The sequence below is a fragment of the Rhinolophus sinicus genome, linkage group LG03 (genome assembly GCF_036562045.2).
Source record: "Rhinolophus sinicus isolate RSC01 linkage group LG03, ASM3656204v1, whole genome shotgun sequence".
Classification (NCBI taxonomy): domain Eukaryota; kingdom Metazoa; phylum Chordata; class Mammalia; order Chiroptera; family Rhinolophidae; genus Rhinolophus; species Rhinolophus sinicus.
In genome coordinates, this window is record NC_133753.1 from 167,109,778 (window position 1) to 167,123,060 (window position 13,283).

The window sequence follows — 13,283 nt, forward strand, 5'->3', positions numbered from 1 at the left end:
TTTTATATATTCATCCAAAGTTATTTCTGGAGTCTCTGAACACCAAAGGTAAGACACTTAGTAGTCTGTGTGGAAGGAAGATGTAGGTAAGCAGCCCTATAGATGTTAAAATGTCACATTTATAAGATAGTTGCTTCTGGATTGTTTCTCCAGACTTAATCTAATAAATTTTTGCTTCTTCAGGACTCTCTACATCCTTGATAAACGGTAATAAGGATAAAGATTCATAAGTAGTAGGAAAAGTACAATTTTATTCTTTCCAGATTCTCACAAACCTGATTTTTTGATTACAGGGAAATGCCTGAGGTTTGTTTTTTCCTTGCTGTTTGAAAAATATTTAGCTCTTACAAGCCAACTACTGTTGCTATTTCTTGATTTCTGAGAATACTTAAAAAAAAAGTCTCTAAAAAGAAGACTTATTGTGATTTTCTATGTTTTAGAGACTGAACCATAACAATTAACTACCATATATACAGGTACAAAGGGGGTGCGATATTGCTATTGTTTGTAATTTATTGCTGTTGCGATAAGTGAGTAAATAGTGTTGTACTGTTTTATGTGCAAGCTCTGTGTGCTTAGGTACAATTAAGAAGTCTCTTTCTAGAGTTATTTGATCATCTCAAACAAATTAAAGGTGTAACAAACATTTCAGGCATACGCAAAAAATTAGTTACCAAAAATCCTCTCTAATGGATTGAATAGTGACCTCCAGGTCCTAACACCAAGAGGGTCATTGTGGGTACAATTAAATTAAGGATCTCAAGATGATACCATTCTGGATTTAGGGTGGACTCTAAATCCACTGATGACTGTGCTTATAAGACAGAAAAGGAGAAGACACAGAAACAAGGAAGACAGCACGTGAAGACACAGGCAGAGATTAGAGTTATTCTGCCACAAACTAAGGAATTCCAAGGGTTGACAGCTGCTGCCAGACACTAGGAGAAGAGAGGCAAGCCTCCAGAGGGACCCAACATTGTCAACCTTGATTTCAGTATTGTGGACTCCAGAACTGTGAGAAAATAAATTTCTGTTGTTTTAAGCCACCCAGTTTGGAGTAACTTGTTACCACAGCAGCGGTAGGGAACTAATATATCTACTGAATAATGAGCGGACGTTATTATTATTATTTAAATTTTTTTCTAAATGCCTCTCCATGTTACTTTGGTAAAGCTCTTTATCACAAGTGGCATGCTGAACAGAAGGCTTTAAATTCAAACTGAGAAAGAGAACAGAGATGACATAATTCCAGGGCACCACGACTTACATCAGAAGATGACCATTCACTTGGGTACAGCACTGGGTAACCATCTGACGTCAAGTTGGGGAATGAAATTGACAGCTTAAGTTCTGGCATTGGAAAATGTCCACTTTTTCTAATCTATGGGAATAAAAATAAAAATATAATCCTTTCTTTCTCTTTCAACAGCATCCTTTCTGTCTTATGTAGGGCCTCAATTCTTAACTGATGATTTGGTTGAGTAATATTTTGAATCCCCAAAACAAATGCAGATGGTTTATGACACTGAGCAAAGACTTGGTATAATTAAAGGAGCAAAAAATAGGGATGTTTAATGGTCAGTGATCATGTGTATCAGCCCCAATCACATATTGGTCGTTTATTCCCACACTCCCAAAATAGGACTGAGATTCAAGGAAAATCAGAACTAAAATTTTTTTCTTTGTTAATTTACCATGTTCATCATCCTCTCCAAATCCCAGTCTTTTGGGAGGTGGAAAGGAGGGAGGACATTTACCTGACCCACTCAGAACAGGTAAGCATATTTTTGTTTGCCGCAACCCAGTTTGCTATAATTCCCTAAGCCCACAAACCGTTTCTCACCCTGGCTTGATGGTATATGCCACCACTGTACAGGCACACCAGACCTCCATCTGCTTCTCTTTATAGTCCTATCCCCAGCTATGGTTATTGTATCACTGGTCATTATTAATTCAGTCCAATAAGAGTCAGGGTGATGCTCATCTCAATCCCCATCTGTTTTTATCCACTAACATAATATTCCCACTCAATAGCACATCATGCCACCCAAGGTGAGTCTTTCCTGATATTTAGTAAAAAATCATGTGTTCTGTAATTAACATTTATTTTTTTCTGATTAAAAACAATGTTCCTTATAGAAACATTGGAAAATATTGAAACAGAAAATAAATTTCCTAGAATTTCACTACATTGTCAATATTTTAATGCACAAATAACATAATTTGCATATATGCATATATTATAAAATTTGTATTATAAAGCACAAAACTTGGTGTCCCATTTGTAAAATTGTTTATGCCATGGCATTTTCTTATAAATGTAGAGATTTGTAATATGACTTAAATAACCACTTACTAACAACAACAACAACAACAGCAGCAGCAGTATGTATTATTGGCTGTGTTCCAGACACTGCTAATTTTCTTGCTTGCATTATTGCCTTTAAACAGCCCTATGAGGTACATTCTCTTATCATCCCTGTTCTATCAGTGAGACAACAAGGTTAGAATGAGAACAAAGAACTTCCAGGGTCACAGAGTTGGTAAATAGCAGAATTAGGTTTTTTGGGTATTTTCCCCCCCAAATGGGCCCTCTGAACTATCAGAATAGCTATCTTACCATTGAATAACCATATGACAATTTATTTAAGTAATTTCACATTGTTAAGCATTTGGATAGTGCCCAGGTTTTAATTTTTAAACTACTATAAATAACATTGTTAAGACTACCTCTGATCATAAATCTTTGTGTCACCAATAATTTCCTTGGTAAATTTCTAGCAGTAAAGTTACTGGGTATAACCTAAAAAAAAAAAAAAGTTTTTTCCTTGGTAAATTTCCTTGGTAAATTTCTAGCAGTAAAGTTACTGGGTATAACCTAAAAAAAAAAAGTTCATCTTTTAAAAAATTGCATTACTCCAATTTTAGGTCTTACCCCAGTAAACTAATCAGAAACACAAAAGATTTATACTCAGGGGTATTCTTAACAATGTTATTTATTTCAACATTATTTATAATAGTTTGGGAGTACCTGTTTCAAGTCTGGACTCTAATAAGTGACAATATATGAAGATCTATAACATTCAACGTATCTTTCTTTTTTCCTTCCTTTCTTCCTTCCCTCCCCGCCCCTCCCCTTTGTTCTCTTTCTTTCCCTTCCCTTCCCTTGTTTCCTTATTTTCTTGTGTTTTTGAAATTCCCTCTAATCCAGGAAACCAAATGGGGCTAGAAAAACCTGGTAGTCTGAATTCCAAAAATTTATCCCAGTGGTCGAGTGATTAGCATTTATACTAATTTCTAGGGTACAGCTTGTCATAGGAATTTCAGCAAAAGGCACAAATGAAAACAATGAAATGCAGCTTCAGAGTATACATGTATTTTACTTTGTAAGAGATTTTCCTTTTTCATTGTTGGCAATCTTCAAAGAGATTGAGACCATCTTCACTATAATAATGTAGCATTATTTCATACTTTTGAATATGCGTATATATTTAAATGCATCATTTGAATGGGATCCTCTTTCACTTAAGTAATATTTGCTTGAGTCTGTGTCTATAAGTAGGCGTCACCTAAAATGAAAGTCGGGCTCAACTCCATGGTTGTTTGCGATAGTGGATAGGAAAAGATTGCTATGAACGATTCCAAAAGAACAATGTTGTAATAAAAAACAGTACTTAAGGAGATAGTAGTGGGAACATAAGTTATAGTATAATACATATAAAAGGTAGCGATGAGCAGAATAAGAGACACATTTATTTGTTGAGTAAACAAAAATATTAGAAAGACAATTTTAAATAATCAATTTCTGAAATATTCATAATTATTTTTTAAAAGTGCTTTTCTCAGTCATACTGAAAAAATAATGTAAATAAAGTCTACAGGTTTATAGGTAGTATCTATTTGGTTCCATCGTTTGTTTTTTTTTAGGAAATCATTTTCATTGTGTCTTATTATCAGGAAATTAGAAAGCTAGAGCTTTAAAATTGCTTCAAATGTCATTTTTACTTTAAATAAAATTATTTTAAAACAGTGAAATTGTAAAGAAAAATATGCTGGAATATAAAGACTAACTGTTGAAGCAATATAGTTCTATGTGTCTGTTAATATTTTTATTTAATTTATAAATTTACAAGTAACTCCTTACAATACTAATTTAGAGGTAATTTCTTACCAAGTAGAAGACATTAATTTCATTTCCAATGTCCTCGGTAGAATTAATCAATTCAGGGACCGTCTCATTGGCCGCAACTAAAATATGGTATTCACTCGCAGAGCTTAAAAGAATTAATCAGAAGAAGAAAAATAAACCACAACAAAATTTAACTTTTATTTGCCTTTGTTCTTTTTCTTTCTTCCTATTAGGTAACCCCAGAAAAAAATCACTATAGAGATTTGAAATAAGAGGCAAATTCTTGTACGCTGAAACCTAAAATTAAACCATTGAGGAATGTGAGAAGCATTATATAATTTAGATCAATAGTCACTAATTCTTATGTGGCCTTAAAATGCTAAAATATGTATAACTTTTTAAAATAAAAGTTCATTGTACCAAGTGAAAAGTTTCTAAGAATTCACTAATACCACTTACATTTAGTGAATAGCCAGCTAAAATTTGGTATTTATAGTAGTGCTGAACTAAATGAATTTCAAAAAATTGTTACCTTTCCACTGTTTCAAGTTCTATATTTACTGCTAAACTTAAAAATTCAATCTTTTCCTTATGACTTCTTCATGATCTTTGGATGAACTTGATAGAATGAAACATAATATAAGCAAATTTTTTAAGGTGCATGTCAGTTAAGAGAAGAAAATAAAAAAAAAATTGCCAAAATTTGATTTTAAATAAATTAAAAATTCTTGGGAAAAGTCAGTACACCAAGAGAATTGGATACAGCAAAATAGAAAATAGCCAATAATAGAATTTAAAGGCTAAGAACTATAAGCAAACTCTGTATGTATATCCTATAATCCTCTCATTTTTGTGGTCTGGTATAAATAAAAGGAAAGTCCATATATAATAAATTAATAACATGACAAGACTTTTAGACCACACTTGACACTGATTCTTATACTTTTTATCTACATTGCACATATTTATTTAGCTAAAGCTTGGAGTCCGGCTTAAACAAGGGGATCTACAGTGGGAAAATTCGCCAACATGATCCGTGTTTGGACAGATCAGAAGTTCTTAGGAGAAATAAAGGTTTATGAAAAATGGAAGAAATAAACAGCTCTTTGTTAATGATACACGATTTAATCTTGTGTGTCCAGAATGGACAGGCTCATCAGATCCCACACAATGAAAATGACAGCCAGGAAATATGCTGGTGACCTGTAAGAACATTGCCTTTTGTGTGGTCTTCTGGGTCTTTAGCTTGCACTTAGCATTTAAGGCTGGACTGCTAATGCAATCCTGTATCATTAGCACCTTACATTTTAGATTGTTCAATGTGCTGGTGCTCAAATTTTAGAGTGCATAAGAATTTCATGGAGGGCTTATTTAACACAGATTTCTGGGCCCCAAACCCAGAGTTTCTGATTCAGTAGGTTTGGACTGGTGCCTGAACGTTTGCCTCTCTCACTAGTTTGCTGTAGGTAATTGATACCTTTCCCAAGACACTGCACTTTGTGAATCCCTTGGTTAGTAGAAAGGCATCGACATAAAAATGCAGTTTCCTCTCACCTGTAAAACTGTAGTCCGACTTCATATTTTACAGGGATGGAAATGTTTACTTCATTATCATAAAGGGCTTCAGGAGGTTCTTCACTGTCACTAGAAAATGCGCAGCACATACAGACAAATCATTAAACCATTGACTATTTAGAGATATTTCTGAGCATTTGGAAGAGCAGCTTAAGTTGGCAGCTAAAGAAAAGCACAAAAGAGTGGAATTCTTGATTTTTTAATGGAGGTGGGGAGGGAGTTCAGAGATGGGCATTGTTAAAAGTTCCCATGTTGATTCTGAAGTGCAGCGAGGGTTGACAACCACAGTGATTTAGTCCCAAGTGTCTCAGACTTCCATGAGGAGAATGGTAAGAATCGTTGGGTCAATTCTTAAATACACAGATTATTGGGCTCCTCTCCCAGGAATATGGATTTAGTAGGGCCTAATTTGGGCCCAGGACTTCTGTGTTTTCAACAGGTGATTCTTATTTATTTATCACAGGTGACGACCTTGTAAAGAGATGGAACTAGGCCTGCACAACTGAAAGCAAATCTGAAATCTTCTGGCTTCAGTTTAATAGTCTTTTCCATCCTAAGTGCTTGATGCTCTCTTATTATTTAAGCACTTATTTATTCTCCTGATTTTAGTTATCATTTTATTTATATCTTACGTAAACACATGCATATATGTGTATATACACATATACACATACATGAATCTTGTAATCCCTCTATTAAAAATGCATGTATGAGTGCTAGAACAATTCCAAACACTGGCTCTGGGCTAGAGTTCATGGAAATGTTCTTGACATTGACACACTTTGGGCAAATTATTTACTCTCTGTGCCTTGGTTTCTTCACTTATAAAATGGAAATTTTATTTAAATAATTAATAAATGATGAGAAATAAATGTACAGTGATTAACATAGAGCCTAGGACATAGGAAATACTTAATAAACATTACCTTTCACTACTATTATTACATACACCCCTCCATGTGACTAAATGTCTAGCATTTTTTTTCTCACAGAATGGCCAGTGATGAGTAGCTTTTAATGGCTCTGCATTGTTCCCAAGTGTATTAAGTGGCTTTGTATGAGCCAGGGGGCAGTGAAGGTAGTCTCCTGCCTTGGGTTACAGATATTTGTGTGACAGAGCTTTTGTAATGAATGGTCCCCTTCTCTCCGCCCGTCCCCCAATTTCACACTGCAGCCAAAATTAATCTTCCTAGGAAGCAGCTCTGTACCTATAACTTCATCTCTCAAAAACTTTCCTGGATCCTCATTGTTTGTTAAATGAAGAAAAATATGTCTCCATTCTGACATTTTCAATACTTGCCATAACATGCTAGGATGAACACCCCCATTTACTTTCCATAACTCTTCTGTATATTCTCTGTATTTGAGCTAAAATGGATTTCCCAATATTCCTCCAAACAGATCTAGTGGCCTACCTTTCAGTTTTTGTTCAAGCTGTATATTTTGCCTGAAATGTTCCACTAACTCCTCTGTTTATGAATTGATATTCATACTTTAAGGATCTTCTCAATTATAATCTCCTTAATAAAGCTATCTTGGATTCTCATCAGCAAGTAGATGTAATTTCACCCTTCATTAAGTCTCGGACACAAGACTTATATTTCTTTAATGGATTTTCCTTATTCTACACTGAATTATAAGAAATCATATACTAGATTCAGCCCCCTACTGTAATATTCACCCTATGAAGAGGGGTGAAGAGGTTCATGCCCTTTTTAATTTTTATATCCCTACAGTGACTAATTCAATATCTTGTCCATAGTAGATATCAAATAAATATTTGTTGAGTTGAACTGAGTTGAGCATACAGAATTAATCTATCCATTAATTCATTCTCTCATTTATTCATTCATTCTACATTTATTTAGTGATTATTAGATGCCAGGAACCATGGTAGTTACTTGAGAATAAAGGAATCAAAGATAGAACTGTATCTCAGAGAGCTTACGGTCCATTGGATAACTATACTTAGAAGAAAATAAAGCCACTATTTCAACTTTCTCATTAGCCTTTTGCTATATTTAGTCCATGTTATCTTTCAGAAGCTTTGACTTTTGGGAATAAAATTGGTCAAGCTACAAAAAGATATCATAAAACTAAGTCTGTCTAATGATTCAGTTGACCTTGATGGGCAGCCAGTAAAAGTTTTTAAATTAGCAGAGGCTGTAAAATTTTAAATGAATTTAAGTGCAGTTTGGCCAATATAAATGATGTGTGATTACAAAATGTTCCACAGCTCATAGAACCAATGGTCTAATCCAGATAGATGTATTATTTCTACTAACTAAAAATGTCTTTATTTTGCTACTCATGAGGCTGTTTTTGTGAAACAAAGTGGTTCATTACCTTCTACTTCTACTGATACCAAAAAAAAAAAAAAAAAAAAAGAAGCTTTCAGTGAGTCTATAAAGCAAAACATTCAAAGTATACAAAAGAAATTATATACATTCATACACATGGACTTATGCACACATATAAACCAACCTTGTTGTACTTAAATAAATGGTCACATTTTCCATGAGATAGGATGCATTAAACTGAAATAATATTTTGAAAGTTACCTATGAAATAAAAATACACATCTTTAGTTTAGTACCAGATAAGGAAAACATTTACTTTGATTAAAATATTCAGTTACATAAATGATATTACCTAAACTCAAATTATGACATTATTTAAGAAAAATCATCTTACAAAATAAAAAGTCATCACATCTCAAAAATAGACAGAATAAGATATGATGCACACACACTTTTCAACAACGTGAAATGTAATATGCTTTGCATATTAATATTGAATTTGAATACTTTATTCAAATTATATTAATAAAGTAATTTATACTAACCATAAACCATTACCATGAAGGTACATCCTATTTATTTTATTATATTACCATAGTTTACAAGATCACAATCATAAACATTATAATTATGAAATGATCATAATTAAAGCCTCTTTAAAATAAATCTTCAAATAAAAGCAACTATCTATACATATTCATTATAAAATAGAAGAAAACGTACTTGGCTCAATTAATTTGACAGTGTAAAAAAGTTTTAGACCTTTAAGCAATAACAACAACAAAATAAAATAAAATAAAATACTATTTTAGAAATCTTTTTAGAATAATGTAAATTATAATAAAAAAGTAGTGAATTTTGTTTTAAAAAGTTGTATAGTTAGAATAATACCTAGGAAAAACTGGAAAATGTTTTTGTCATACTGATACACTGGTAACTCACTTTTGAGAAATTATTCCTGAGAGTGAGTGTGTGTGTGTGTGCGTGCGTGTGTGTGTGTGTGTATACATATCTATATACACACACAGAGGGTGCCAAAAAAATGTATACACATTTTAAGAAAGGAAAACACTGTATTGAAATTGTGATAATATATACCGATAACAAAAGATGAATAGAAGTCATGTGTATACATCTTTTTGGCACCCCATATATATACATCTATATGTATATATGAATTATATAATGCATAACTCTTCATAAACACCAACAGACAGACCAAAATAAATTATTTTTTGAAGAAATATGTAGACAGCAGAGTTCTAGTCCCACAGTCCTCATAATGCTTATAAAACTGTATTTCCCATTTTCAAAACTAATCTTGGTTTGTGCTAAGTTTGGAATTTGGCAGCAAAATATGTAGTCCAAGATGCACAATTAATAGAAACTACGTAAAATTTTATCTTTTTAATTAAGTGCTAGACAGGACAGAGTTTAATATTTAAAGCTTTTTAAATCAATGTAGGTCCTATTCACAGAAGGGATAACTAGATTCATGGGTCATGATATTTACATGGTTGTACCATATTATGTTTTTTTTTATTGTTTGGTTGTACCATATTATATTTTTTAAAATTGTTTTTTTTTGTTGTTGTTGTTGTTTTCTCCTACATATATCTTGAGTTACATTAAAAAAATTTTTTTTCTTCTAAAAACCTGGAGCTCTGCAGTTTTTTTCTTGTTTTTAAATAGCAATCACAATTGCAGCTGAAGCTTTACTGTGTAGGCTTGAACTACAATAGACAAAGGGTCAAATTACCAGAGTCTGTCAGTGAACCTTTTTCCTGCTTTTTCTTAGCCCCCTGACTGGCCTGGACATATAAGTCTTGGCATTCCTGATGAATCTTTAGACTTAGGGAAGACATTAGCAAAGTACTGGGGCTGAAGACGCTGCCTATTGCATATTGACCTAATCCTGAAATACTTCAACTAAAAATCTAGATCTTGAAATCAAAGTATTTCTAAGTGTAAAGCCCACGTAAAAATTACTTTCAAATTATCCAATTTATCTTCGTATCTCTCTATTGATGACATGAGACACGTTGATTTAGGCTTTTACCCCAAGCAGGAAAAGAATTGCTAAGGAAAGGAAGAAATAGTTAATAAATGATTAAGACTATAATTAATGTCTCTAATGATTGAAGTATAACATGAAGTGTGTCATTATTCTTTGAGAAATGGAGATAATTCCATGGTTAATTAAAGTGGTCAAAGGAAGGAGTAGATATTAATTGACATTCCTTATTTCCATGTCAAATTAGAGGAATTATGGGTGCATTTTTTAAAATGTGATGTGTGTTTATAGATTTGTAGAGAAGAAATGTAATTTCACAGTACATTTTATTTGAGAGGGTCAAGAAATAGACTTTATGATGAGGTTTTGAAACTAAATTGGTATATCTAGTTAGTTCCGTAAACTAAAATGAACATAGAAGAGATTTATTGAATTTGATAATTACTGTGATTCATAGTTAGTTTCCTGGATAACTGGTAACGATGACAGGTTGTGGGGACAAAGCCAGGAGTGCAGTTTCCAGGCTCTCGGCCTCATGTGGAAAGGTGCTGGCTCAGGCAGTAAATGGCCATCTGTGATGGGATGGCCATCAGCTGTGGCTAGTTGGCCATCAGCTGTAACCAGTGAGCCACTGGCCACTAATATAATTGCCGTGGCTACGCTAGCAAAAAAATGGGGGCTAGCAAGAAGATGGTGGCTGACAAGCACGGATTGCAGTTAGCACTGCAGAGTGCGGGTTGCAGATCGTGTGGATCCTGCTTCCTGTGTCACCAACCCTGCCGCCAGCGAGACTATAGTGGTATGACTCCCCTATCTATGGCTCTGTGGGTGTTCCTGTTTGGCCTCACCATGTCCTGTGTTCTTATGTGGGGAGCGGGACCAGAGACCCCACATGCCATCCTGTATGACACAGGTGTATTAAGGGAAAGGTCTTCTTGAATTCTCATTTGCAAAAAGAAGAGCTAAAAGATTTCATTATAGATATGTGACTCTGCCATTTCTAGATATCCCACCCAGTGTTTATCATCTTTTTAAGATGTGTGTTAAAGATGGCAGGGACCTATTTTAAAGTTTATAGCATTATAATATGAGAAAGTTGGAATAAATATTGGGAATAGTATTTCTCTTTTTATGTCTAAATAAAGTACCTTCTTATCTGAATCACTTTGATTAAATATTTTCCTCCTTAATAGTGAGTAAAAGAGCAAATATTTATACTAGCAAGCAAGCTTCATTGAATTATATGCAAATACCGTGTTTATCATTAAGTGAAATAATTATTCTCTGCTTTTCATGGAAAGAAATATTGTATTTAAAAAGAAATGAAAGTGCTCTCCTCACGTTTATTCAACTACTATAGGAGGTTCTAGCTAGGGCAATTAGGTAAGAAAAAGAAATAACAGACATTGGATTGGAAAGGATGCCTCTATTTGCAGATGACATGATCTTATATACAGAATATCCTAAGGGATCCATCCTCTAAAAAACTATTAGAACTAAACATAATTTTAGCAAGGTCACAGGAGAAAAATATCAATATTCAAAAATAAATTGTATGTCTATACATTAGTAATAAACAACCTGAAAATAAATTTAAGAAAATGATTTATTTCATAATAGCACCAAAAAGAACAAAATGCTTAGGAATAAATTTCACAAAGGAAGTGCAAAACTTGTATTCTGAAAACTACAAAACACTTTTGAAAGTTATTTGAAGAACTAAATAAATAGAAAAACATTCCATTGTCATGCATCAAAAGACTTAATGTTTTTAAGATGGTCATATTTCCCAAATTGATGTACAGATTCAGTGTAATCCCTATCAAACACTGGGCTGCCTTTTTTTTTTTTTTTTTTTTTTTTTACAGAAAATGACAAGCTGACCCTAAAATACAAATAGAAATGCAAGGGACCTGGAATAGCTAAACAATGTTGGAAAATAAAACAGTTGGAAGACTATGTTTTTTAAATCATTTCTTGATTTAAAACTTATAACAAAGCTACAGTAATCAAAACAGTGTGATACTGGCATAAAGTTAGACATATAGATCAATGGAATATAATTAAGAGTCAAAAAATAAATAAGCCTATGTATTTATGGTCAACTGATTTTCAGTAAGAGTGCCAAGATAATTCAATGGGGGAATGAATAATCTTTTCAACAAATGGTGTTGGTCAACTGGATAGCCACATGCAAAGAATGATGCTGGGTTTTTCCTTATCCTATACATAAAGTTCATCAAAATGGATCATAAACCTAAATGTAAGAACAAACACCATAAAATGCTTGGAAGAAAACACAGGAGTAAATCTTTGTGAGCTTGGGTTAGGCAAAGCATTCCTAAATATGACACCAAAAGTATAAGTGACAAAGAAAAATAGATAAATTGGACTTCATCAAAGCAAAAACTTTTGTGAGTCAAAGGACACCATCAATAAAGTGAAAAGGCAGCTTACAGAATGGGAGGAAATATTTGTAAATCATATATTTGACAAGGGACTTGAATGTAGGCTGGATGAAGAGCTCTTACAACTCAACAACAAAAAGACACCTGATCAAAAATTAGGTAAAATATCTGAACAGACATTTCTCCAAAGAAAATACACACATGGCCAATAAACACATGAAAAAATGTTCAATATCATTATATTATTTGGAAATAAAAAGGAATGAACTACTGACATATGAATGAACCTTGAAAACATGCTAAATAAAAGAAGTTAGTCACAAAAGACCACGTATTGTACGATTTCACACATATGTATGTCAGAATAGGCAAATACATAGAGAAAAAAAGTAGAATAGTGGTTGCCTGGGGTTCGGGGAAGGGCTATTGAAGAAAAAAAAGAGCAGTAACTGGTAATGCGTACAGGGTTTCTTTTTGGGAGGTGAAAATGTTCTAAGATTGATTGTGGTGATGGTTGCAAATCCACAATTTGGTGGATATACTAAAAGCCATTGAATTGTATGCTGTAAATGAGTGAACTGTATGTTACATGAATTGTATCTCAATAAGGCTTTTATTAAAGAGTGAGAGAAATGACAGGAGAGTCTCCATACAAAGATCTAAAATAACCTGTGTAGAAGATTCGTTTCCCTACAGGTCAGAAAAGCCTACTACAAAGGAGACTCCCATGTGGGAATTTCCCAGCTTCATTTTATCAGATATGTTACCTAGTATAAATTTGTAATTTTGTCTTGGTCTTTGAGTTTGACTCATGAAATAATTGCCTTTTGATTCCAAGAACTCAAAATTTAAACTCA

At 33.2% G+C, this 13,283-nt stretch overlaps 1 protein-coding gene across 1 annotated transcript in view; it reads right to left on the reverse strand.

The window, feature by feature from the left end:
- Positions 1-13,283, reverse strand: part of ITGA1 (integrin subunit alpha 1) — a 157,440-nt gene that overhangs the window by 13,989 nt on the left and 130,168 nt on the right. Inside the window, exons 21-24 of the mRNA XM_019736210.2 lie at positions 8,189-8,265; positions 5,684-5,773; positions 4,172-4,274; positions 1,268-1,381 (exon numbers count right to left, since the gene is read on the reverse strand). Of these exons, the coding sequence (XP_019591769.2) occupies positions 1,268-1,381; positions 4,172-4,274; positions 5,684-5,773; positions 8,189-8,265 (384 nt within the window). The remainder of the gene's footprint in view (positions 1-1,267; positions 1,382-4,171; positions 4,275-5,683; positions 5,774-8,188; positions 8,266-13,283) is intronic.